This window comes from Nannospalax galili, unplaced genomic scaffold (genome assembly GCF_000622305.1).
Source record: "Nannospalax galili isolate Female #2095 unplaced genomic scaffold, S.galili_v1.0 scaffold243, whole genome shotgun sequence".
NCBI lineage: Eukaryota > Metazoa > Chordata > Mammalia > Rodentia > Spalacidae > Nannospalax > Nannospalax galili.
Window position 1 is genome coordinate 4,348,565 of NW_008353490.1, and position 24,077 is coordinate 4,372,641.

The 24,077-nt window shown below is 40.7% G+C and overlaps 1 protein-coding gene and 1 pseudogene across 1 annotated transcript in view; one reads left to right on the forward strand and one right to left on the reverse strand.

The window, feature by feature from the left end:
• Positions 1–2,399: 2,399 nt before the first annotated feature.
• The window catches only part of LOC103748116 (cytochrome b5), a 44,035-nt gene continuing 22,357 nt past the window's right edge, over positions 2,400–24,077 (reverse strand). The window contains exons 2-5 of the mRNA XM_008850667.3: positions 11,868–11,996; positions 9,706–9,735; positions 4,084–4,118; positions 2,400–2,783 (exon numbers count right to left, since the gene is read on the reverse strand). Of these exons, the coding sequence (XP_008848889.1) occupies positions 2,702–2,783; positions 4,084–4,118; positions 9,706–9,735; positions 11,868–11,996 (276 nt within the window). The 3' untranslated portion in view covers positions 2,400–2,701. The remainder of the gene's footprint in view (positions 2,784–4,083; positions 4,119–9,705; positions 9,736–11,867; positions 11,997–24,077) is intronic.
• Positions 15,217–16,721, forward strand: LOC108491678 (annotated as a pseudogene).

Below are 24,077 nucleotides of genomic sequence, written 5' to 3' on the forward strand. Positions count from 1 at the left end.
CATCCCCCAGCCAGGACCCTCCCTCCCACATCAGATCAGCAGGAGACCAAGGGTAGGAAGCATTTTCTCTGGAGTCATGGTCTCCTAGCACTCGGTGCATAGCTCCTGGTAGCAACAATTCATCACTTGTGTCAATTTTTTTTCTTACAGGTATAAATGTGAGTTTTTATTGTTTTCTTTCAAATATGATTTTTCTTTTTTCTTTTTCAATATATATTTTTATTGAATTTTTGTGAATCTCATACATTAATCATATTTAGATTTCCCTCCCCTATCTGCAGCTCCCTTTAGCCCCATTCTCCCACTGGATTTCATGCATTCTGTCACACATGTTGAGACCTATTGAGTCTCAAACCAGACAAAAACCAACACAGAACTGGGGAAACGGGAAGAAGCTTCAACCTTAGCTGAGGGACTGCTGGCAGCTGATCACTGCTGGGTGGGGGAACAGTTGAACTTCTTCAAGGTAATGACACTAGATAGGCTGACCAGGCTCCAGTGGATGAACTCACACAGAGGGACATCTGGTGAATGTTATTCTTAAGAGATTCCTGAAGGCCTGCATTCACCAGGGGCATGCCTGCCCTAGGGCAGAAGTCAGGAAGTATGTAAGCCTCCTCCATTCTTTCAATCCAGTTCCAAGGAAGCCCCAGCTCATCTGTTGCACAATAAGAAGCAGTCAGTTAAGATGAAAAGAAGTGGCTGGAGGGTATGGCTCTGTGGAAGACCATGTACCTAGCACACACAAGGCCTTGCATTTGATCCACAGCACTGGCAGAAAAAAAAGGCAAAGGGTGATGCATGTCATTGATTATAAAAACTCATGTTCTATAATGATGGTAAAATTCCTTTCTGATATGTTATTTTTGAAGAACACTGCTGCTAGCCAGCCTCTGTACCAGTGTTCGTGAGGACAATTGTAGCTCACTACAGAACCACTTAAGAGTCTAACAAACTGCTCCCTTGGATTTCTATGTTTAAAATGAAAGATCATGAATACTAACAATGCAGGCAGAGGACAGAACACGGAAAACAAGATGACTAGCAGAGGGGGTGGCCCATGCCTGTCATTCCAGCACTTGGGAAGAGATAATTCAAAGTCGTCCTCAGCTACATAGTGAATTCGAAGCCAGCTTGGCCTACAAGAGACCCTGTCTCTAAAAAAATAATAATAATAAAAACAAAACAGAAAAAATGCCCAGATGACCTGAATCAACCCACCAGAGCCTCAGTGAGGAGATGCACAGAGCCACACCAAAACCCCCGGCTCATCACTCAGCAGCTGAATTTCCTCAAAGAAACCAGACCAAACACCCCCAATCGTCAAATGTGTTTTGATGACTCACTTAGTTGGTATTTCCTAAGAAGAGTACATGAACCGTTTTCCCTCTGGATAGGGAATTCTTAGAACTTTAGAACTTATAAAACTGAAAGCCTCTGGGGAATAACTTTTAGACTGAAAAAAAGGGCAGCACTTTTACAGTTCGTATTTTAAGATTTTATTTGTATGTGTTTTATTATTATTTATGCTCATGTGCATGAGGGTGCCCTAGAAGGCCAGAAGGGTATCAGATCCCCTAGAAATGGAGATACAGGGGGTTGTGAGGTATCAGATGTTCAGGCTGAAAAACTGAACTCTGGTCCTTTGCAAAAGCAACAAGTAACTGCTGAGCCATCTCTCCAGCCCCAGTGTTTCTTTGTTACTGGTGTTTGCCAAGCATAGATGATGTGAAGTCTCGTTTATAGATCCTTTAGGGTACTGTCACTTTTAGAAATGTATTTCAAATAGAACAATGTTAAATTAAACCTTTGAGCTACAATTTCTGGGCCTTTCTTAATCTTCTTGAAAAAGAAATGACATTGGAAATTTATGGTTTGGATGTGAAATGTCCCTTACAGGCTGTGTTTGAACATTTGGTCTCATCTAGTAGTTCTGTGTTAGGAGGTTTGGAACCTTTGCCACTATGGCCAAGCTAGCATGAGTGGGTCCTGCAGGTGGGCTTTGAAGATGATCCCCACCTCTGATTCTGGCCTCAGCCCTCTGATCCCTGATTCACCAAGATGTGAGGCACTACCACAAGCTCATGCTGCCACAGACGGGGCCACCCCAGCTCCCAGACCCTCCCTGCCATGATGGACAGATATTTCCTGGACCCATGAGCCTAAATAAACCTTGTCTGTCAGGCATTTTGTCACAGAAACAAAGAAGCGACTAATGTGGAAACATGCAATAAATATTGCTATTATTAGTGAGCACTTAATACATGTGAACACACCAAGGGCTGTTCCTTACATCATGTCACATAGACAATCTGGGTACGAATGATTAGCACATTTAAGCAATTCGGTTAAATAACCCAAGACACTAAACATTAAAGACAATAATCTGAGCAAACAAGTGTATTTTAAAAGCCAGATATATTTTTAAAAGATCATGCTTACAATAAGTAAATTATGTAGTGAAGAAACATCAAAATAAAACTGATGACGAAAAAGGCACATTTGAAAAGTTTAAGGGTAGAAAGAGTTCTTTTTTTTTTTTTTTTTTTTTCTTTAGTTTCCTAATATAGGAGGAGAGGGAAACAGATATATTACAATTATTTTCTCAGGTGAAGGTTTCTCTCAGTGGAAGTGATTAACACTGGCTTCTTTTTTCCCGTGTCCAGGGAAGTCTTTTCTTTCCTTGGCTTCAGAGAGGCAGTCAGTCTTCTGCCATGTAGATGCGGTACATCAGGGCCACGGCCAGGGCAGAGATGGCTGGAATCACCCAGTTGGTCCACCAACTAGAAAGATACATGATCAAAGGCACTTGAGTGATCTTTAAAGAAAGGAACTCAAACTCTTTGCTCTGTCTGATGGAAAACTGCCACAGCACGTTTCCCTTAACTCTAGAGCCATTTAGGCTAAATGGACAGCTTAGCTCTGCTAAAAGTAACTCAGATACAATGCACACCTTAGAATACTGGCATAGCTGCTCTTCCCTGCAGTCCCCACAAGAAAACTTACACCCATGCTTTGCTCCAATCTATTTCCACAAACTTTTATACAGAGAACTGTTAATCCCTCTTTCAACAGGCACTGCCTAAGAGCAGAGACGGTCCTGACATTAAACTCTGAGTTACCTACAATAAGGTCACAAAAGGGAAGGCTCCTGGCATGTTTTATTCTGTCACAAGGATTAATTAAGAATTTTAAGTGGCACTAAGTTGAGAATGAGAAGACTAAGGTTCTCATTTTGAGCGAGCCATCAGCCATAATAAGCTCAAATAATTTTAATGTATCGATCCATCCAAAGAATAAGTGTAATAAAAAGATTTAAAGTATGAAAAGATTACAAGTATAGTTTTTCATCTTAGTGGGGTTTGGTGGGGTTTTGTAATTTCCACTTAGGGAGAAACTAGCATGTCAGTAAACAGTAAGGTAAGAAGTAGTAACAGAAAGCAGGGACCATTCTAGAACATCAAAAAGAAAAAAAAAAGAACCTGGGACAATTAAATTTGACAGGATAAAATATAAATGTGTGGTTTTGGACTTGAGTTTTTTTTTTAAAGGCTATTATATAAGTCAGCATGGTAGAGTTGCCAAAAATGAGCTTGGATTGTAGTAAGGAAAAGGGAATCTGATCCCCATAACAAGTGAGCCACATTATATTAGGATTACCAGGTTCAACTTGTGTAACAACAAAGGAGAACTAAACCATGCTTAGGGAAATGCAATCACCACAGTTTAAGAAGCTGTCCATGAGTCAAGGAAGAAGGAAACTGAAATATAAGAGTGACCATGGCACTCATCACCCCAAGGGCTGCCACGGAATACAGAGAGTCCATCTGTTCCATATGGTCCTTGGTGTTGAAACATCCAGAGATGATATCTGGAGTCACCTTGGGAGAGTGCTGGCAGCTGGAACAACAGTTTAGGATAGAAAGCCCTGAAGGGCTGAGACTTCATGGGGCCATGCTGGGATGATGGCTGAGAACAAACAGAGTGGGCATCCAAGAAGGGGGCCAGATGAGGAGGCGCCAGTCAACTCTGACTCCTGAGCCCTCCAAACCAAGACTACTTTAAAAGACAATTACCACGTACCTGGAATTAGACTCAACAGTAGTAATGAGAGTTTCCTGGAGCACAAAAGAAAACGTAAGAAAAGTTAAGGTTATACCTGAGCATTTATCCCATTGACTGAAATCTTATTTTAAAATAAGATCATAGTCTTTTAAAACCTATTTAAAAGGAAAAATTCTATCAAAGTTCTTCTTACTAAAAAAAATCTAATTTCCCCCGATTTTCCAAGAACATATAATTTTAAGAACTATATTTAAATTACTTAAGAACATGAATGCATAAATTTGAATATATTAAAACTTAATAGCCTACATACAATAATCTACATGAAATACTTTTAATATTTAAATAGTTTTAATGTAAAAATTGAAAACAGATACTCATAGATACATATGCAAGACCCCATCATTGTGATTAGGAAAGGAAATTTAATTCTTCAAAAGCATAATGTCAGTAAGTTCATTCAAACCTGATAGTGTCTAAAAATGCACCTAAATTACATCAGAGATATGCCAACCAAAAAGAAGAAAATAAGAATTGTCGTTTCACATTTGAGCTTCCTTTAACTCAGAGACAGCACCAGCAAGACCCTTTTTTTGGTTGATTGATTTTTATTTTATATGTATGAGTGTATTGCCTGCAGCATATAATTGCACACATGTGCAATGTTTGCAGAGACCAAAAGGGGGCGTTGGATCCCCTGGAACTGGAGTTACAGATGGTTGTTAGCTGCCATGTGAGTGCTGAGATTCAAACCCAGGTCTTCTGCAAGAGCAGCCAGTACCTTTAACCACTGAGTTATCTCTCCAGGCCCACCAGCAAGACTCTTGATTGACCACTCTGCTTGACCAACAAGTAAGGAAGCCCAGCTTTTACCTTGTAGCTCCTTCTGAGCACTTGTGAAGACCATCAAAGGAACTGAAAACATCTCTGCAAAAATGCATACTTCCCCAAACCACCCCAAAACTATAGCTGTAAGCTTTGACACAGGTTAAGAAGCATTATTTTAATACTTCACACCAGCAAAACAATTAGTGCTTCAAAAAAAGCAGTTTCACCATAGAACCATGTCTACAGCGTAGCAACAGAAGAAAAAGCATCAGCAAAACCAGCTGTTTGCAGCAAGGCACAGCTTTGCCCCTGCAAAGCACATGGAAGAGACTCCCATGGAAAGGCAAAATCATTTTAGGGACACACAAGCCAAGCAGCTAAGGGATACACACCAACCTTGACACACCACCTTTAAGATTCCTGATACAGTAGGAAAAAAAATTCAGTCATTTAAAAAGAAAACTTCACATCTCTTATCTACTTAAGCAATTTTAAATCCTAGTATCCTAGTTATCATAGCTATTGCAAGACTGTTTTTCAAATTTTGTATATGAGTAAAATTAACACTGATTATGAGAAATAATCAAATACGCCAATCATGTTATTCAGTTATTAGAGGAAGCACAATCAGTTATGACATCAAAGACCTCACTGAAGGTACAATTCAACCATGCTAGACAGTTAGTATGAAACAGGAGACAGGGCAAACAGGTACACCCATTAGTTTGTGATACTGGGATTGGGTGTATGCATTTTACAAGACTCTGTACAACCTCAGCTGGCCTTTCTTGCCTCTCCTGCCTTGGTGGCTCAATTGCTAATGTTAAGATGCTGCTGTAAGGTTCAAGTACCGAGTCTCAAACACGACTATGCTGCTAACAGTCAGCAAGATGGCTCAGTGGGTAAAGGCACTTGCTGAACAGCCCAAGTTCAAACCTAGAACCCACATGGCAGAAGGAGAGAACCTACTCTCCCACAAGTTGTCCTCTGACGTCCACATGTAGTATGAACTCACTCGCACACGTGCACACACAGTTATGCACACACTGCATGCACACACAATATAAATGTAAAAAAAATGTAAATGCTACTAACACATTACCACCACTACTGGCAGCAATGACCCTCCATAAAATGGAACTTAAAATTCTAGTTTTTATGATAAGCTCTGCCACTTTTTTACTCTGAAGGGCTTCCAACTTCTAGTAAAAACTATCGTATGTCATGTGTAATGACATGTAATTCACACAAATCAGTATAAATCACAAGCTCCATATAAAAATACACAAAGCCACAAAAGTCTTTGCAAATCAGTTATTTCGGTTATAAGATCATCTGACTTATCTCACTCCTTTATTGGAAAATTTCCTCCCTAAAGAACTGATGGTGGGGTCTTCCTAAGAGGTCTAGAACCTTCAGAGACCACAGCTGACAAGCAGGAGGCTGGATGTGTGACTTTCAACAGAGCTTCAAGACATTGGCAGATCTGTGTATCACAAGGGGACACATCCTATACAATACATTGCAAATTAAAAACAAGAAAGGGCACGTTACTACTAACACCTTCTTTGTAAGAAAACATGGTTGATATGGGCACATTTAAAGATGTGCGATCTCCATGTCTATAAATACCATAACTGGCAACTAACACCGTGCTTCCTCGGGCGGGTTCAAGCTAATACTCTTTGGTACATCTTTTTTAAAAAATAAATACTCAGTAATTTTTTGAGAATCTCAGCAATGCATTTTGATCATATTCACCCCCATCTCCTCCTAACTCCTTCCAGATCTATCTCTACCTCCCAACCCCCAACTTCATGTCTTTTTTTTTTTTTTTTTTTTAATAGTTCACTGACTCCAATTTGTGCTGTCCATATATTTTGGGGTGTGGGGTCAACCTACCAGGACCCGTACAGAAAAATGACTCTCCCTCTCCCAGAAGCCAACAACTACCCACAGTTCCTCAGCGAGGGGTGTAGCTCATGAACCCCTTCCCACTCTGCTAAAATGTCCACTGACTTGATCTTGTCAGGCAACCACAGCTGCTGTCAGTTAATGAGTGTGATGATCCTGTCATGTCCAGAACACACTGATCTGCTCTGGTTCTCCCTGGTCTCTGCTCTTACTTTTCCAATCCTTCTCAAGCAACCTTTGGTATATCTTATCTTACAATTAAACTAGACATTTTAAGTAAGCTACATTTTTTTCTCAGTGCTGAGAACTGGACCGAAGGCTTTGCACATCCTTGCCAAAATCCAGCCCTAAGCATATGCTATTATTAAAAAAAAAAAAAAAAATCCGACCATAGAACACATTTTCCAACATAACAACTGTATCTATACACGCACTATTGAGGACAACCTAAAGACCCAGTTTGACAGGAGAAAAACCTAGAAAAGTGGCCGCTCATTTTCTTTTATTTCACTTGCTTACAGTCTCTCAAATAACTACCAAGGAATCACCCCCCTTCCTTCGGCTCTACTCTGATTTAAGCCAAGGCCCAAGAGGGGACAAAGGTTGCTTTGTTTTTTCAATGATAAAATACCATAAAGTTGGTCTACTTGTAAAATCTGTACAGAGTAAAAATATCTACTTTAAAAAGTAAGATGTAGACCCCACTGAGAGGCTCTACACTCAGCAAGTGATAAAACACAGCAAAGTGGTTCAGGAGTGCAGTGGCTCCCACCAGGAAACACAGGCAGGACTGCTTTCATTAATGCTGACAGTGCAAGTCCCAGAATTCAGTGTGTAAGCACACTGTTCCCAGATTTTCCAAACATCAATCAAAATGGTTTTTATGTGCATGAGTGTTTTGCCTGCATGTAAGTGCACCCATGCCATGCAAAGCCCGCAGAGGCCAGAAGAGGGTGTCAGAGTCCCTGGAACTGGAGTTACCAATGGTTATTAGCCACCATGTAGGTTCTTGGAATCAAACCAGAGTCCTCTGGAAAAGTAGTCAGTGCTCTTAATCACTGAGCCATCTCTCCAGCCCCTCCACCCCTTTTTTGAGACTGGCTCTCATACATCCTAGGCAAGTCTCAAATTGGCTGTGTAACCAAGGACAACCTTAAATGTCTGGTCCTCCTGCCTCTATCTCTCAAGTGCTCAGAATTATAGGTGAGTACCACCAGGCCTAGTATATGTGATGCTGAAGACTGAACTCAGGGCCTCATTCACCCACAAGCACTCTACCAACTGAGCTGTACAGCTATACAGCCTAACAATACACATGTACTAAAAGCAAATGAAGTAGGAGGCTGGCCTTCAAAAGTGGTCCACGGTGGGAAATGCTTACTGTTCTACACCTGCAGCACTATGGTTAGCAACGTGATGGCCTACAATAGATTGAAATTCAGGAAATGAGCCTCCCCAAAGCCTAGTTTTCCTGCGACTGAACAAATTACACCAAGGTCATCAACATACTAAACAGACAACAGGACAAAACCAGACATTTCCCCTGACTGACTTCAGAAAAAAATGAAAATACTTTGTGCATAACACCATTATTTCAGCTGGTCCTAAAGGAGCCACCAAAAATATGCACCATATCAAATGAACCCAGGATTCTGAGCAACTGTCACAGACGCCATTCAAATTCTAAAATCTGGTTTTTTTCATCTTTCTTAAGTGCTCATATTACCAGTCTTAAACTCAAGTCCCTTTTTTGAACAGGGAAAGGGGAAAGTGAAATTGTCTTTTACTAAAGAGTACTACAGAGAACTTTTCATTGCACTATTTGAGAGTATGTATGCAGAGCCTTTCTGCTCACATTATGTGCTGTACATCTACTGCCAGTACAGACAGTAAACTGACAGCACTCACTACAAGCTCATGAATGCACACCCCAAAACAAAAAAATTGCATCTTCTTGCTGTCATTTTTAAAAACAAAAATTTCCTTCATCCTTCTTTCCATGCAGGTCAGGAATTAAATTTTGCCTACTTATACATTTTAGGAACTTTGGCTATCCTCATAAATTCTTGCTCTAGATTTAATATGCAAATATAAGTGAGAAGGTCAGCTTTGAGGGAAGAGCCAGAGAATGAGAATGTAAAGTGAGGGTCTTTTCTGCACACCTACTATGCCCCAGAGATGCAAGGAGGATGGAGAGATAGACAAGGCCTTCACAGAGTCAGGGGAAAGCACCTCAATTCAATCAGGTTTTAAAATCTCGGAAAATAAGACTTACATCAAATCTTTCAGAGCAGAAGCACAAAGCTGTTTTATTTTACTTATTTTTTCTGGTGCTAGAGATTGAACTCAGGGCTTAATGCATGTTAGGCAAGCATTTTGCCAATGAACCATATACCCAGACCTCACAAGGTAGTTATTCATAATTATAATGTTTGAAAATTTAATTCACATGTTGAGAATTATATAAAATAACATACAAACTCTCCATAAAAATATAGGGACTGGTCTATTAAAAAAAAAAAGAACAATAACATTTTTGCCAGGTGTGGTGGCACACACCTTTAATCTCAGCACTTGGGAGGTAGAGGTAGGTATATCTCTGTGAGATCCAGGTCAGCCTGGTCTACATAGTGAGTTCTAGGCCAGCTAGGGCTACAGGGAGACCCTGTCTCAAAAGCAAACACACAAACAACAATAACAAAACCCCACCACTTTTGCCACAACAACAACAAAACCTACCACTTTTGCCAAGCCAACAGGTTACATTCATCTTCCCTAGAAAGACCTGTGTAGGCCTCAGTCAGGTAAGAGAACTTTGCCCCCAGTTTGACACATACAACACAATGACAATATGGCGATTAACTCTACCCACCACCAACTTCAGATGTTCGCACTTACCGAAGGCTTGGCTAGCTTTGATCTATCATCCTGTAAAGAAAACAAAAAAACAAAAAGCACTAAGAATAACAAGACACCTGTAAATGTCTCATTTCCAAAGAGCTGGCTTTTACTGAGAATTTTTAAAATTACTATTCTGCAATTAGCATTTGGGGTTCAATAAAGCTAACTGTAAGATTTGATCTATGTGGCTTGACAACAAATATTAACAGCAGATTTAGGGATGAGAGGCATTTATATCCACAGTTCAGAATGGATCAGTGACAGTCTTATTGGTAAACTGAGGTATACTCTTACATAGTTGGTCTATGACTTTTAATTCAGTGACCAACTGGAGACCTAACCCTCCCTTCCTTCCTCCCTCTCAAGTCCCTGAGGTATGCATCTCCTGTGATGTTCTCAGAGAAGCCCTGCAATCTCCCAACAGTAAGGTCATAAACTGTTTAAACCTCAAGCCTAGGATGTCAAAATCCGAGTGCATCTAAAGGCTGACCACAGAAAAACCTAGCGGGGAGGTAACCTAAAACCCATCTTCCCACCTCACAGGAATAGGACTAGAAAGAGGAGGGGGTGGAACATTCACAAGGACAACCCTCACTAACAACCATAAAGGGATTTTACTTCTGGGAAGTATGATGATGAAAATATGTGGGCAAATAAGCTTCCACATAAGCAAGGCAGACTCCTTCAAAGCACAAATATCTACTCACCAAAACCCAAACTAGATCTCGATCTCTCTCTCTCTCTCCCTCTCTCTCTCTCTCTCTCTCTCTCTCTCTCTATAGAACTTGATCTAAAACACATTTCTCCCTAAAGAGGGCCTAATTTTACCTTTCCTTCAGGTGCAGTCATTACAAGAAGCATCACTCATACAGTTCATATACATGTAAATAAATATATGCATGTATGTTTCTTTTTTAGTTTTAAGGTTTCTCGGTTTGCTCAGTTGGGCTGAGACTGTTGGCTGATATTTACCTCTCGTTAATGAAAAGAGTACTCCTGGCCGCCCCCTACTCCCCTAGCTAGTGCTTGTAGCACTAAGAAGCTGGAAAAGCAGAAAGTCAGGCATTCTCAGGTCCAGAACACAGCTGAATGCCCATCTAGGACTCAGTCTTCTCTGAAACCCAGCAAACTCAGAGACCCCACCCAAGGCTTCAGCTGCTCCCCAGAACTTGGGTGACAGACCAGTGAAATTCTGTTTGACCATTTGAAACTGTCACAGAAGGGCCTGAATTCATATCTCAGCCCTGAGCTTATTAAATAAAATCAAACGAGGCCAGTGTTTCCCCTAAGTCAGCTAATGGATTGGCACCAAAGCTGATACCCTCAAAAGTCTGGGGTAAAGTGAGCAGAAATAGGACATGGTGCTGTAAAAGTACATATAAACATGGCAGAGCCTATAAATTTAATATAGTTCTTTTAAAAAATTTTAAATATCCTTAGACTAATGAAAGTAAGAAAGGAAAAAATTTTCATCAAAGGGAATTGATGCCCTTTGAATGTGCCTCTCCATGGGCTTTCAGAGACAGGAGCATCCCCAGAACAGGGCCTTGGGCAGAGCATTCTGACTGAGTGACAGCAGTAACTGTAACCCAAAAACTACAATGCTAAGAAAGGTTAAATCAACTTATGACAAACACAGTGTTTTAGTTGGACACGGTAGTGCATACCTATAATCCCACCACTTGGGAGGTAAAAGCAGGAGTGAGTTCCAGGAAGACTCACTTCAGGAAGACCCTGTCTCAAACAAAGTATTCTACAATTAGGAGGAGGTGATATTGCTCTGTTCCTTTTGAAGTTTATTTTTCCACCTCTCCTTCCCATCCCCTGCCAATTTCTCCCATTTCCTCCCCAACTCACTCCCAAAATCATGACCTCTTCTTCTTTAATTACTATTGTTTATTAGACACACACACACACACACACCCTACAGAGTTCATCTAGTGTTGCCTACATGTGTTTATGGTTGACCACTTGGGAATGGATAACCTATTGGGAGCTCATCCCTGGAGAAAACAGATTCTCCCTCTCTCATCAGCCATTGACTACTTATAACTCTTCATCTTAACTCTTCATCTAGGAGTGAGCACAAACATAGACTTGGCTAGGTCAAATGGTAGCCTTCAAGAAATAAAAAAAGAACCCCCTCCCAAATTACTTACTGGATGGAGCTCCCCAATGATGTATGTTTTAGACAGTTCTCTTGCATCAGTAGAGTGTCCAACATCCTCAAAGTTCTCAGTAGCATCACCCCCAGCTTGTTCCCTTAGGACTTCTTCCCCACCAGGATGCTGTTCAAAGGATAGATTGAATAAACATTAAAATTTTTTCAGATGAGTTAAAAGGAAATGGCCAGCTTACTTAACCAAATAGCGTACTCGAGATGTGACAGGTGACAATGGGTGACTGTAATTGTTTACAACATGGATTAGACATGCCTCTTCATATTTTATTTCCTTGGTGATGGTACAGTAGAACCTTCCTCTCAGATTATCCCCACCCCCAACACACACACACACACACACACACACACACACACACACACTATTGATATGGTAACAAGAATGCTATATAGACGTCCTTAACACTCTGTTAACATCTACTCTGCTTTTCCAGAAAGCTCCCCAAACTGGCTCCCTTCATCTCTCTCTAGCCTGTCTCTTCAACCTTACACCAAAGACTTCCTACTTGGGACTTCCTCAATCTGAGTGTGGACCAAGGAGAGGACATTGGTCTGAGATGACAAGTTGCAAGAGAGAGGTGAGCACAAGGTTTCCGTTGGGGGAGACTGTGCATCTGCAAATGCACAGACAGCACAGCCCTCTGGACAAGCTGGAAGGCTTAGCCTGGGCAAGATGTACTTTCTAGTAGGAATATAAGTAACTTGTCTGAGACACTGTCAGTATTATGGGAACAATATCAGCAACAGAGTCCAATTCCACATGGGGAAAGGATGAGAAGAACCTTCTGTGTAGCAGAAGCACTTTACTGCTTCTAGTTGTGTTAACTGGTAAAACAAAGGACAGTCATGCTTCATGGAGTAGGGAGCATTTTCTATATGACCAGTGAGTGACAACAGACCCTAGGTAACCTAAGAGACTCTCAGATAAGTCTTCGCAAATAAGTAGAAAGAAAGTATACTTGGCTACATCAGTCAAAACACTTTGATAGGAAATAAATCAAAATAAAAAACACTTCTTATATTAAGCTTGAGGATTAGCTTGGATCAAATTCACTCTGACCTCGAGCAAATCATCTAGTCAGAGTCTGAAGAACGCTCCCTTGTGCAGCTTATTGCAGTGAGGTGTTCCTTCTTCCCAATAATAGAAAATGACAGACACCAATATTGTAGAAAGGTGGATAATTATTCTGCTGTGAAACCTGTTCTTCCTATTGTTTTATTTGAACACATGTAGTGCTAAGGAAGTCTGTTCCTCTTTCTTTTTGTAAAAGTTATGTCTATATTGTGGGGAAAAAATCAGGATGTATAAGCAAGAAAATAAAAATCACCCTTAATCATGGGGATGCAGAGATGGATCGGTGGTTTATGAGCACCGACAGCTCTTCCAGAGGACTCAGGTTCTGTTCTCAGCACTCATGTGGCAGCCAACAACCATCTGTAACTCTAGTTCCAGAGAACCCAGCACACTCTTCTGCAGGCATTGTACAATGTGGATGCACTTACATACATGCAGGCAAAATACTCATACACATAAAAAAAAAATTCTAAATAAAAAATATTTTAAAAGTAAACACAAATCACCCATATTTTTGCCTTCTAGAGAGTTGGATAAATATGTATCTTTGAATAATGTTTCAAAGAAACTTGGGATCATTATCTTATGTGTTTGCTTTACTAAATTCAAAGCAGATGAAGCTCCAGAGTACAGTCTGTACTATCTTGTGGTTACTACATACTTGGGAACTTGAGAAAATACTGATATTTATGTCACACAGCATTTGAAGGTATAATATGCTAAAATGTGTGTCAGGCACATATCATACACTCAGTAAATATGACTTAGTACCTGTACTAAAGTTCCCAATGTATCTTTTCTCAAAGTGACTTGTGATATGGCTCTACCAGGTTACATTACATAAGCATTCCCCAGTGTACTGAAATGTGCTCTACTCTGGTCCCTTAGATTAAGAGAAGTCATTCTGATATGCATCAAATGCACAAAAGGTTCTAGATGCATCTTCTAGGTGTGGCAGCAGGAATTCGAATTTGTTGATTCTGGAACAATGTGGCTCTGACTGAGGAGCAGAGAGCAGCCAGGTGTGAGATGTGAAGTGATCAAGATAACAGCTGCCCACAGAGGGCCAACCCAAACACTGCTGTACTCAGCTAGTTGAGGACCTAACTCAGAGGTTCTCCACTTGAGATTCTCACACAGGACAGGTGAATCTCAGCAGATCTCCTGGAGTCTCACTGTGCTCTGGGGACAGCCTGTCTCACAGGATAACTCGAGTGAAAGAAAGTTAAGAAAAGGCCCCAAACACACAGTTACACAAGACAAGAGTAGAGGTGCCAAAAGAGATTAAATTCTCCGAGAGGTTGATCCAAATGCAGCCTCTGTTCCACTGCAGACAGCCATCTGTGTGACAGCCACATAAGAAGTCTCTTCCACGGGGCCCTTCTCATCACACCATCACCCATTCTCACTCTGCATCAGCAGCTGTAGAACCCAGAAAGAGGGAAAGGGGGAGGGGGAGGTTGGGACAGAGCAGAGAGTTCTTCCAGTTCTCTCCTGGAAGGTTTTCCATTTTTTCAAAGAAGATTTCATTTTCCGTGCATGTGCTCAATTTAATTCAATCAACACAAACACATACCACATGTCTCCAGAGACCAGTCAGGAGCTTGAGCAAATATGGCGCCCATGCCCAAAGATCACAGTCTGACAGGCAAATATGAATGAGGTGCACCTATGAACTGCAAGAGAACTTTGTTCTGAAATCACAGGGCACAGGGCCACCAAATCAAAAAGAAGTGTCACCAACACAGAGAAAAAGAACAGGGAGAGCTGAAGCCCTGAGGGGCAGAGGTCACAGTAGAAAAGCCCTCTGATAAACAGACAGGCAGGATGTCAGTCAGAGGAGGGGCAGGCCAAGCCAAGAATGACTGCCAGCCTCTGCAAGGATTCAGTCCTTGTCCTGTGAGCAATGGGAAGTCATAGAAAAGATCTAAGCAGGGAAATAACAAAGTCAGATTTCACTTTAAAATACACGCTCATGTCCAGAGTGTCAAGAGTCCTGAAGACAGAAGGGAATACAGTAAGTAATCTAGGCCATGAACAGTGGTAGCTCAGGGTAGTGGGAGCAGCCCAGGGATGAAGGAGGAGGATGAGTGTGGGACAAGAGTGTGAGTGGGTGTAAGGCAGGTGTGAATACTGTGAGATAGGTATGAATGGTGTGAAACAAGGCTGTGAATGTGTGAGAGAGGTATGAATGGGTAAGAGACAGGTGTGATGGGTGTGAGACAGGTGTGATGGGTATAAAAGAAGGGTGTGAATGGATGTGAAACAGGTATGAATGGTGTGAAACAGAAGTGTGAAAGGGTGTGAGACAGGTGTGAATGGGTGTAGGACAAGGGTGTGAGATGTAAGTGTGAATGTGTGTGAGACTGAAAAGATGACAAAATTTCCAGTCAGTGAAGAGTGGCTCAAATGTCTGATGAATGGATAACCAAAGGCTTAGAGGACTCAAAATGAAGCAATGCAGGAACTCAGAATGGGAATCCTGAAGAAGCTGCTTATGGGAATAGCACTAGTAATACACTGTGTCCACATATCTTGAGAGGCCACAATTCCTTCTGTGTGTTTCTGTGAAATCTCAATTTTTTCAGCTATATACTTTGATCCTGAAAGCACATGAGAACTCTTAGACACAAATGAGAAAATATCAATAAATGAACAGGAATTGCCTTCACTTTTTGTACCTGAAAATAAATAGGAACTATGTTTTTAAAAAACTAAAAGCTGGCACTGTCTATAACTCAAGAGACATTAACTGCTACAGTCCCAACCTAATACTAAGGATATATTCAAGGTACAAATGGTACATTCCTAATTCAAAAATCCCAAATCCAGAGGCTATAGAGATAGCTCAGTAGTTAATAGCACTTACTGCTCTTGCAGAGCACATGAGCTCAGTTCCCAGTGCCCAGGTTGAATGGCTCACAACTGCCTGTTACTTCAGCTCCAGGGATCTGATGCCCTCTTCTGACCTCCATGGGCACTGCACTCATGTGCACAAACTCACTCTCTCTCTCTCTCTCTCTCTCTCTCTCAAACTTTTTAATCTTTTAAAAAATTCCAACCCAAAACTTATTAAACATCAACATGATACTCCAAATAGAAAATTCCACAACTTGATTTCATATAAGGGGTTGCAAATAATAGATACACTAAAATTATCATATAAAATTATCTTCAGGCTATGTGCATAAGAGGCATATGGCTAACACATTTACTTCATGAATAAAGACCATTCTCAGCAATTAGACTGTCAACATTCCAGAAAACATCAGCATCACTGAAGAGATACAGAGTTATTGTGAAAGGGAATGAAGGAATCCTCTGGAGGAACGTCAGTCACATCACTGTAGAGCTCAGTCACCTTAGAAAGAAAAAGAAGAGGCTCCAGCTTGACACATGGTGGGGAAATAGAAAGGAACTGGCTGCCGTTCACGCTATGTGCAGTCCTGTACAGAGTATGAGCAAGGGCTCGCTTACTGAGCTCTGTGGATGCTCACTTCCCCATCAACGTGGTTATTCAGGAGAACAGTTCTCTTTTGAAATCGAAAATTTCTTGGGATAGAAAATACATTCATAGGGTTCAGATGAAGATGGGTACTGTTTGTTCTATCCCTCAAGTCCAGAAGGATGAGTTAATCCTTGAAGGAAATAATATTGAACTTGTTCCAAATTCAGTGACTTTGATTCAACATGACTCAGCAAGCCACAACAGTTAAAAATAAAGATAGCAGAAAATGATAAGATGGCATCTGTTTCTGAAGAAGAAACAGCACAGCAGGCTGGTAAGACCTGACCTAACCAATTACACAAACAAGGTCCTGGAGTAAGTATAACACCAACTTGAGGTCTTTTGACAATACAATAAAAGGCTTGAAAAACAAAAGAAGTATATAAAACAAATTAATTTTACGGTGGGTCTCTTCCCTAAGATATTGTTGTATATATACAAATATTACAAAACTGGAAGCCTGAAACAACCCTGGTGCCAAGCCTTTCCACTAAGGGAAACACCACCTATACATCACTGGTCTATAAACAGCAAATGTTGGTTACCAGCTCCTGAAATTTCAGTTGGCTTTAAATGCTGCTATGGCATAAACACTTCAGCAAAATTTCTCATCATGGATCTCACTTTGAAATGCTTTCTTCATTTGACTTTGAGGAGAATACCCTCTCCTAGCTTCTCGTCACCCATTCAGCCCACCACATCATCCTGACCTCCAACCTGACTGAGGCACACCCTGGACTCAGTCCTTGGCCCTGCTTCCTACTATCTGTGGCATCTCTTGGTTAGCTTGCCTCCATTTTGTATTACCATATACAAATGAATGCAACTGAATAAGAGCCTCTCTGACATCCTGGTATCAGACTCCTACCACATCTACTTGAATACCTTCACTCAATGTCCAGTGCACATCCCAAGCATAACACTTTTCTCCCCCGCCCTAACTATACTCTTTCCCAGTCTTTTCATTCTCAGTAAATGTTGCTTCCATGATCCAACTTGAGGTGGTCATCTTACATCCACTCTAAGGACTCCTTTCCAGAGCCTATCCCTGATTCCTACTCTAGCATGGCCTCGCCTATTATTCTATATACCATCTCTACTCTCCCTCTTTTATTGTTCTTCACAGCTCATAGTTACACCTTCAAGTCAAAGACCAATGTTTACAAGATTCATTGTAACACAGCCTTTTATCTTTCTTATTCATCTGTGTTTACCCCATACTTCAATGCCTGCAAGTGTTTCTTGGATAAATAAATGCTATTAGCACAGACTTTTACCTTTAGGACAATTACATATACCAACTCAGTAACTGAACATTCTTATTCCTACCAGTTCATACAACTCTCTTTCCCTGAACTACAATAGTTCTTATCCTTCAGGTCATGTGACTTCACATTTAACTTCAAAATCATTGAATCAACATCTACTATGTGTCAGGCACTGTGTATCACATAAGAAAAAACATACCCAATCTTGTCTGATCTCAGAAGTAAAAGAGAGTGGGGTCTGTTAATACCCGGATGGAAGAAAGTACATGAAAACAAATGTGATCTGATTCTTTAGAAGCATGCAGTTCCTTTGGGTTGAGAGAAAGAACAGAAGACCTATGGCCTTCATTGATAAAGTTTGTTTTTACTATCTGCCTATGAATGACCAACAAGTCCTAAGCATAAGACTTGACTTTGAGGCTGGGGTGGTGATACATGTCATTAATCCTAGCACTCGGAAGGCAGAGGGAGGCAGATCTTTGTGAGTTCAAGTCCAGCCCCATCTACATAGTAAGTTCCAGGTCAGCTGGGGCTACAGAGAGACCCTGTCTCAAAAAGACAAAAAAAAAAAAAAAACAAGACCTGACTTTGAGCAATGTTTCCTGAGACGCAGGTGGGAATGAGTCATGTGGCTTCCAAGTAGTCACATCACTGTACAGCTGGATGATTTCTTTTTATTTTTTGTTTATGTGTATGAGTGTATCACCTGCATACATGTAAGTGCACCCATATTGTGCAATGCCTGCAGAGGTCAGAAGAGGGCATCAGATCCCTTGGAAATGGAGTTACAGATGGTTATGAGCCACTATGTGGGTGCTAGGAATTGAACCTGGATCCTCTGCAAAAGCAGATAGTGCTCTTAACTGCTGAGCCATCTCTCCAGCCCCAGATTTTAATCTTCTTTTCTTGGTTCATTTTTTAAAAATTTCCCCCTAGCTTTAAGGAAAAGTTAACTGTGTGTATATTTGCATGTGCATGTGTTTGTTATACAATGTATGTCCTAATGTACATTTTGATATGATTTAATCAAGCTGATTGACTATCAATCACCTCACGTACCAGTACCAGTTTGGGTTTTTTCCTTTTTTTTTGGTCTTTTTGTTGATTGGTTTTTGACAGGGTTTCCCTAGGCACAGGCCAACTGGAAGGCACAATGTGAACCAGAGTGGCCTCGATCTCACAGAGATCCACTTGCCACTGCCTCCCAAGGACTGGGATTAAGGGCGTACACCACCACGCCCAGCCTACATATCAGCATTTAAAAAAATATTTTATTTGTTTATCTTTTTATTTTATGTGTTTGAATGTTTTGCTTGCATATATGTAAGTGCACCGGTGTCATGCAATGCCTGAGGAGGTCAGAAGATGGTGTTGGATTCCCTGGAACTGGAGTTATGGGATGGTTGTCAGCCCCCATGCTGGTGCTGGGAATCAAACCTGGATCCTCTGTTAAGAGCAGTCAGTGCTCTTAACCATTGAGCCATCTCTCCTATAGCAAAAACATTTAACCCTCTTAGCAATTTCCAAAGTATACATCACAATCATCAGTAGTCTCCTTAACATAAAATATACCTCCAGAGCAAGAGTTCAACACAAATCAAAATGCTTTGAAAAGACGCTTTTGTAGCTGACTTGTCCCAAGAGAGGTGCACATACAAGGAGGAGGTGGCCAAATTCTGACTATGGAGCAGGTTTTAGGCTCAAGCCAGACCTGTTTTACAATCAGCCAATGATAGGGAATGAAGCGATGAGGAGAAATTCTTGTTTGTATAATGCAACGAAAGCTTATGTAATATTTTATTTATATTAATTTAATATAAATTAAGACTTATGCTTTAGTGATTGAATCACTAAAGATCTGAAGTGGTTTCTTAACTGCTTCATTTAAAAATTTAATGAGCCAGGCATGAAAGCACATGCTTTTAATCTCAGCGCTCAGGAGCCAGAGGCAGGTGGATCTCATCAAGGCCAGCCTGCCTGGTCTAGAGTTCCAAGCCAGATTTGAGCTACATAGGCGACCCTGTCTCAAAAACTAAAGAAAAAAAAAATTACTGTGCAAAATACAGTTGTAACCATATCATAAAACTGAAAATTTATCAAAGTTAAGGATCTACTAATACAAAAATGAGAAACGCAAATGAAGTATTAAACTATCACAATAAACTCGGACAAAGACAGGCGATTTCAGGTAGAAGACAGACAAGAAAGGAATCCTCAAGATGCAGAATGGTTGACTTTGGAGGTAGGCTTAGCCGTGTTGCATCCCAATTAATGACACTAACTGAGCCGCTATGGTGCTATGGTATCAATGGTGATATCAATCTAAAAGACTTGAGAAATGCAAGAGTTTAAAAGGGAAGAAAATATCACAAACTTGATTATTCTTCACTGAGAAATAATTATTCATAGTGAATTAAGTGCAATCTATAGCCCCTCGGTTAACGCTAATAAAAACTCAGATTCCCATTTCACCTTTCACTAATAATGCCAACCCAATATTTTTATGGAATTACTGCTAAGTTCCTTCCTGTGAAAACTCAGCACACTTAAAAGCATGGCCAACACATCAGCCCATCTAAAAAGGCAGCTGTGACCCCAACCCACCCCACATCTTTCCAAATAAGATCTAGGGGTGAGAATTTAATCTGAAAAGTAGCCAGCCTGGGAGGGGATCACTTGTTCCCAGGATTGCTTCCTTCATTTAGACATAACAAGGTTATCAAGGTAGAGGGCACATGTATAGCCTCCCTAAGGTATCATATAAGTACTATTCATACCCAAGTTCTAGGAACCTCAGTGAGAAGGTGTGTGGCCTGTTTAAGACTACAGAGCTCAAGTCTTCTTCATCTTGGCCTCATTCTCTAGCCCCCAGTTAGTTCCTACTTCAGTAATAATTGATAGTAAGGACAATATAGTACACATCATGCAACTGTTTTACAAGTACAAATACAAATCCAACCTCTCATATACATTAAGAGAAAAAAATGAAAACCAGAGTAAAATAGTAGAAAGTGTTCTATCAAAGAGCACTACAAACACATCACACAGCTATGGAATATACTTAATAAAGACATGATGTAGAGTTATTTTTTATGTTAACAGGCCAAGAGTAATAAAATATTAGTAAAGTGATATTTCCAACACTTTTTAGAATAAGGCCAAAGAGAAATGATAAGAAACATTATTATTACATATTCTGAATTTTTCAACAAAGAGTGTCTCCACTTGCAACACAGGTGATCAACCATCTCCTTATTGCATAATATTTAAACCTAATGGAGAATGGCCATTAATTAAAAATATAAGGTATCACCCAGCCTCCCTTTATGGTGGGTACTGCATGTGATTTTAAATTCTGGCTAATAGAAGGCAAGTGCAAGGGACTATAGAATCTTCCAGTAGTCTTCCCTCCTTTGCGCTATCTATCATCTTTATCTCTTCCTTCAGTCTACCGCTTGGCATAGGATGCTGCCACTGAATCTGCAGGTGAAGGCCCTTCTCCAGGCAGGCAAAGAAGGGAGCTAAACGTGTGGAATCCTCAAGACCTGATGGAACAGAGTTCTTATCACACAGCCCTGATTCAGCAAAGCTAACTTCTTTATAGAAGCAAATGAATAAACTCCCATTTCCCTTAAGAACAATTATTTGGGGCTCCTCTGAGCCTAATTCTAATTACTACATCAAATATCTACTTAAGAAATATAACTTGTCAGACACCATGTTGAAGTGCAGAAACATAATTTTGAACCTCAATAAATTTCCAACCAGTTCAGGGCAACTGTATTAACATACATCAAACAAGTAGAGAAATATTAAGAGGCTTTCTGGATTATTGACTAAACAGTACAGAATAGACATCTATTTTGAAAAGCAGGAACTTTTAAAAAACTAGAGCCTTTCTGGATGATCAAAATTTGGATCCAAAGAGCAGATAAATAAAGGTGAATGACCCCTGAGATTAGAAGCCTGAAGAAAGGGTTACTGGCTGGGATGTGCAAAGTCTACTTATTATTAGCAAAGAAATTAGTTTAAATAAAGAAAAACACAAAAGGCTGGAGGATTAGAATGAACTAAGTACATAGAGCATAGAAATTCAGCATGACATTGGATAATAAGGACCACGGTGACTCCTGCAGGGGACCATGGCATGACAGATATGCGGGAAGAGCCCGTCCTCACCAAACCCAATGGACTAATGGACCCGGAGGCATGTAGGCCAAAAGCATGGCACCTCAACTCCAGATGCCACAGCTGCACTGCACAGCACTGTCACAATACAACACTGTCGCAACATTGCAACAGGAGGTAGGACACTGTCAGGCATCGCACCTAGGTGGCAAGGCATAGTTAATCAGGCAAGCCACTGTGTAACTCATGCTTGATCTCAATTAGCCCAGGGCAGCATATTGGGCCTCTCCAGCGCCATTCAGCCAGTCCCAGACTCCAGCCTTTACAAAAAAACCACTCTCAGCTTCCTGCAAAGTCTGACTTCCACTGTAGTCTGGAGCCACATTCAAAAACACACATGGCCAGCAATCTTGATAGCCAAGAGACAGGCTGAAGGTTTAAAAAGCCCAGAAGCCTAGCGTTTAAAAGGTCCTCAGGGACCCAACTTGCTAAATTTACAGATGGAGGAAACAGTGCACAGAATACTGACAGCTCCACAGCCATGTTTCCCACTCAGTTTAACTCCTTTTTTACTAAACACAGAAATGACCATTTTTATATCTGTGAACAAAGTAACTTCATTTTTAAAGTTTTCTTTTATATATAAAGTTTCTTCGAAAATTTCCCTTTGGGGAATTTGGAAGGAAATTCCTCCAAACTCAAGAAAAACCGACATTTACCTTCTTGGAACTTTCTAACTAAGAACAATTCAAAGGACAGGAACGCACGCACACACGCAGGCACGCATACTTTTGTCAGAGCTCCATCTGGCTGTAAAAGTGCCCCTTTACGAAAGTGGAAAGAGGACTGGAGATACAGTTTACTAGTAGAGGTCCCATAGGACAAGCAGACTGCACAATACTGTAATGAGCATCTGCCCTCCGAGAGTTCACTCAACCAAAGACTAGAAAACAACTACAAAAAAAAAAAAAAAACTTTGCCACTTAAATGTAGTGCTATGTGGTCCAAAAGTTCACCAGTTCTGGAGTCTAAAACTGGCTCTTTTATTCCAAACATCATTTAACCCTGCCAAAAAAAACAAACGAAAAAAAAAGTGGAACAAATTTTCCAAAACAATGACAAAGCAAAAATGTGATCCAAGAGATTATCTGAGATAGTTAAAAACAATTCAAAAGAGTTTTTTAAAAGCAGTTTATGTAAGATTTAAAATAACAAGATAGCCCAATCAAATGTTTCATTGTTTTGCTTTTGTTTTTGTCTTTTTAAAAATCACTTCTTGGGTCTGTTTTTTCTAAGACAGCAAAGGGTAGTGGCTTCAAAGTTGGTTTGAGTTCATCAGACTTCTGTCTGCACATTCTGGGCTTTGTGGGGTAGTTAGCACCTATATCAGGTCTGAGCTTACCTGCTCACTAATTCTTCACAAGCAGTCTGGATTATGAGTTATTCCGTTTTGAAGACTTTAGGATGGAACCAAAGATGAGGCCCATCTATACATTTACCCAGCTGACTTGGAGACCTATCCACTCATTCAAACACCTGCCAAGTACTGCTACAAGAAGCTCTGGGACTGCCAAGGTGGGAAAGTCAAGGTCTAGTAAGGAAACTGACAATGCAGATGAATAATAGTTAAGAACAGGTACAGAAGCAATGGCACAGAAGACAGAGCAGAGCAAAGGTCAGTTTTATCAGGTATGAAGGAAAAAAACATCACAAAGGCCAGGAGGCAGAGCCTGAAGGAGTAACCACAAGCAGCTGTAAATAACAAGGGAGGATGGATGCAGGGGGACTACATGGGACAGGCAGATCAGGTGTCTCCAGAGGAAATTAACCTGTAGAGACTGGACAAGAAGAGAGCGCCCCAGAGGTTTTGCCTGAGATATATGCATTTCACAGCCCAGAACAACTCTGTCACCCAAAGTTTCCCATCCTTTCTGTTAGGGTATAGCTCTTAATCTCTGTCCTTTCTACTTGGGTAATGAAAGGTCTCAGATCAGGTTGTTCAAGGGGGACATTGTCCTAGTTTGTTTCTCCACTGCTGTAACAAAAAGCTCTGACCAATACCAACTTGGGGAGGGATGGGTTTATTTTATTTATTTTTAAATATTTATTATTTTTATTTTATGTGTATGCATGTATTGCCTGCATGTAGATAAGTGCACCTGTGTCGTGCAATGCCCGTGGAGGACAGAAGAGGCTGTTGGATCCCCTGGA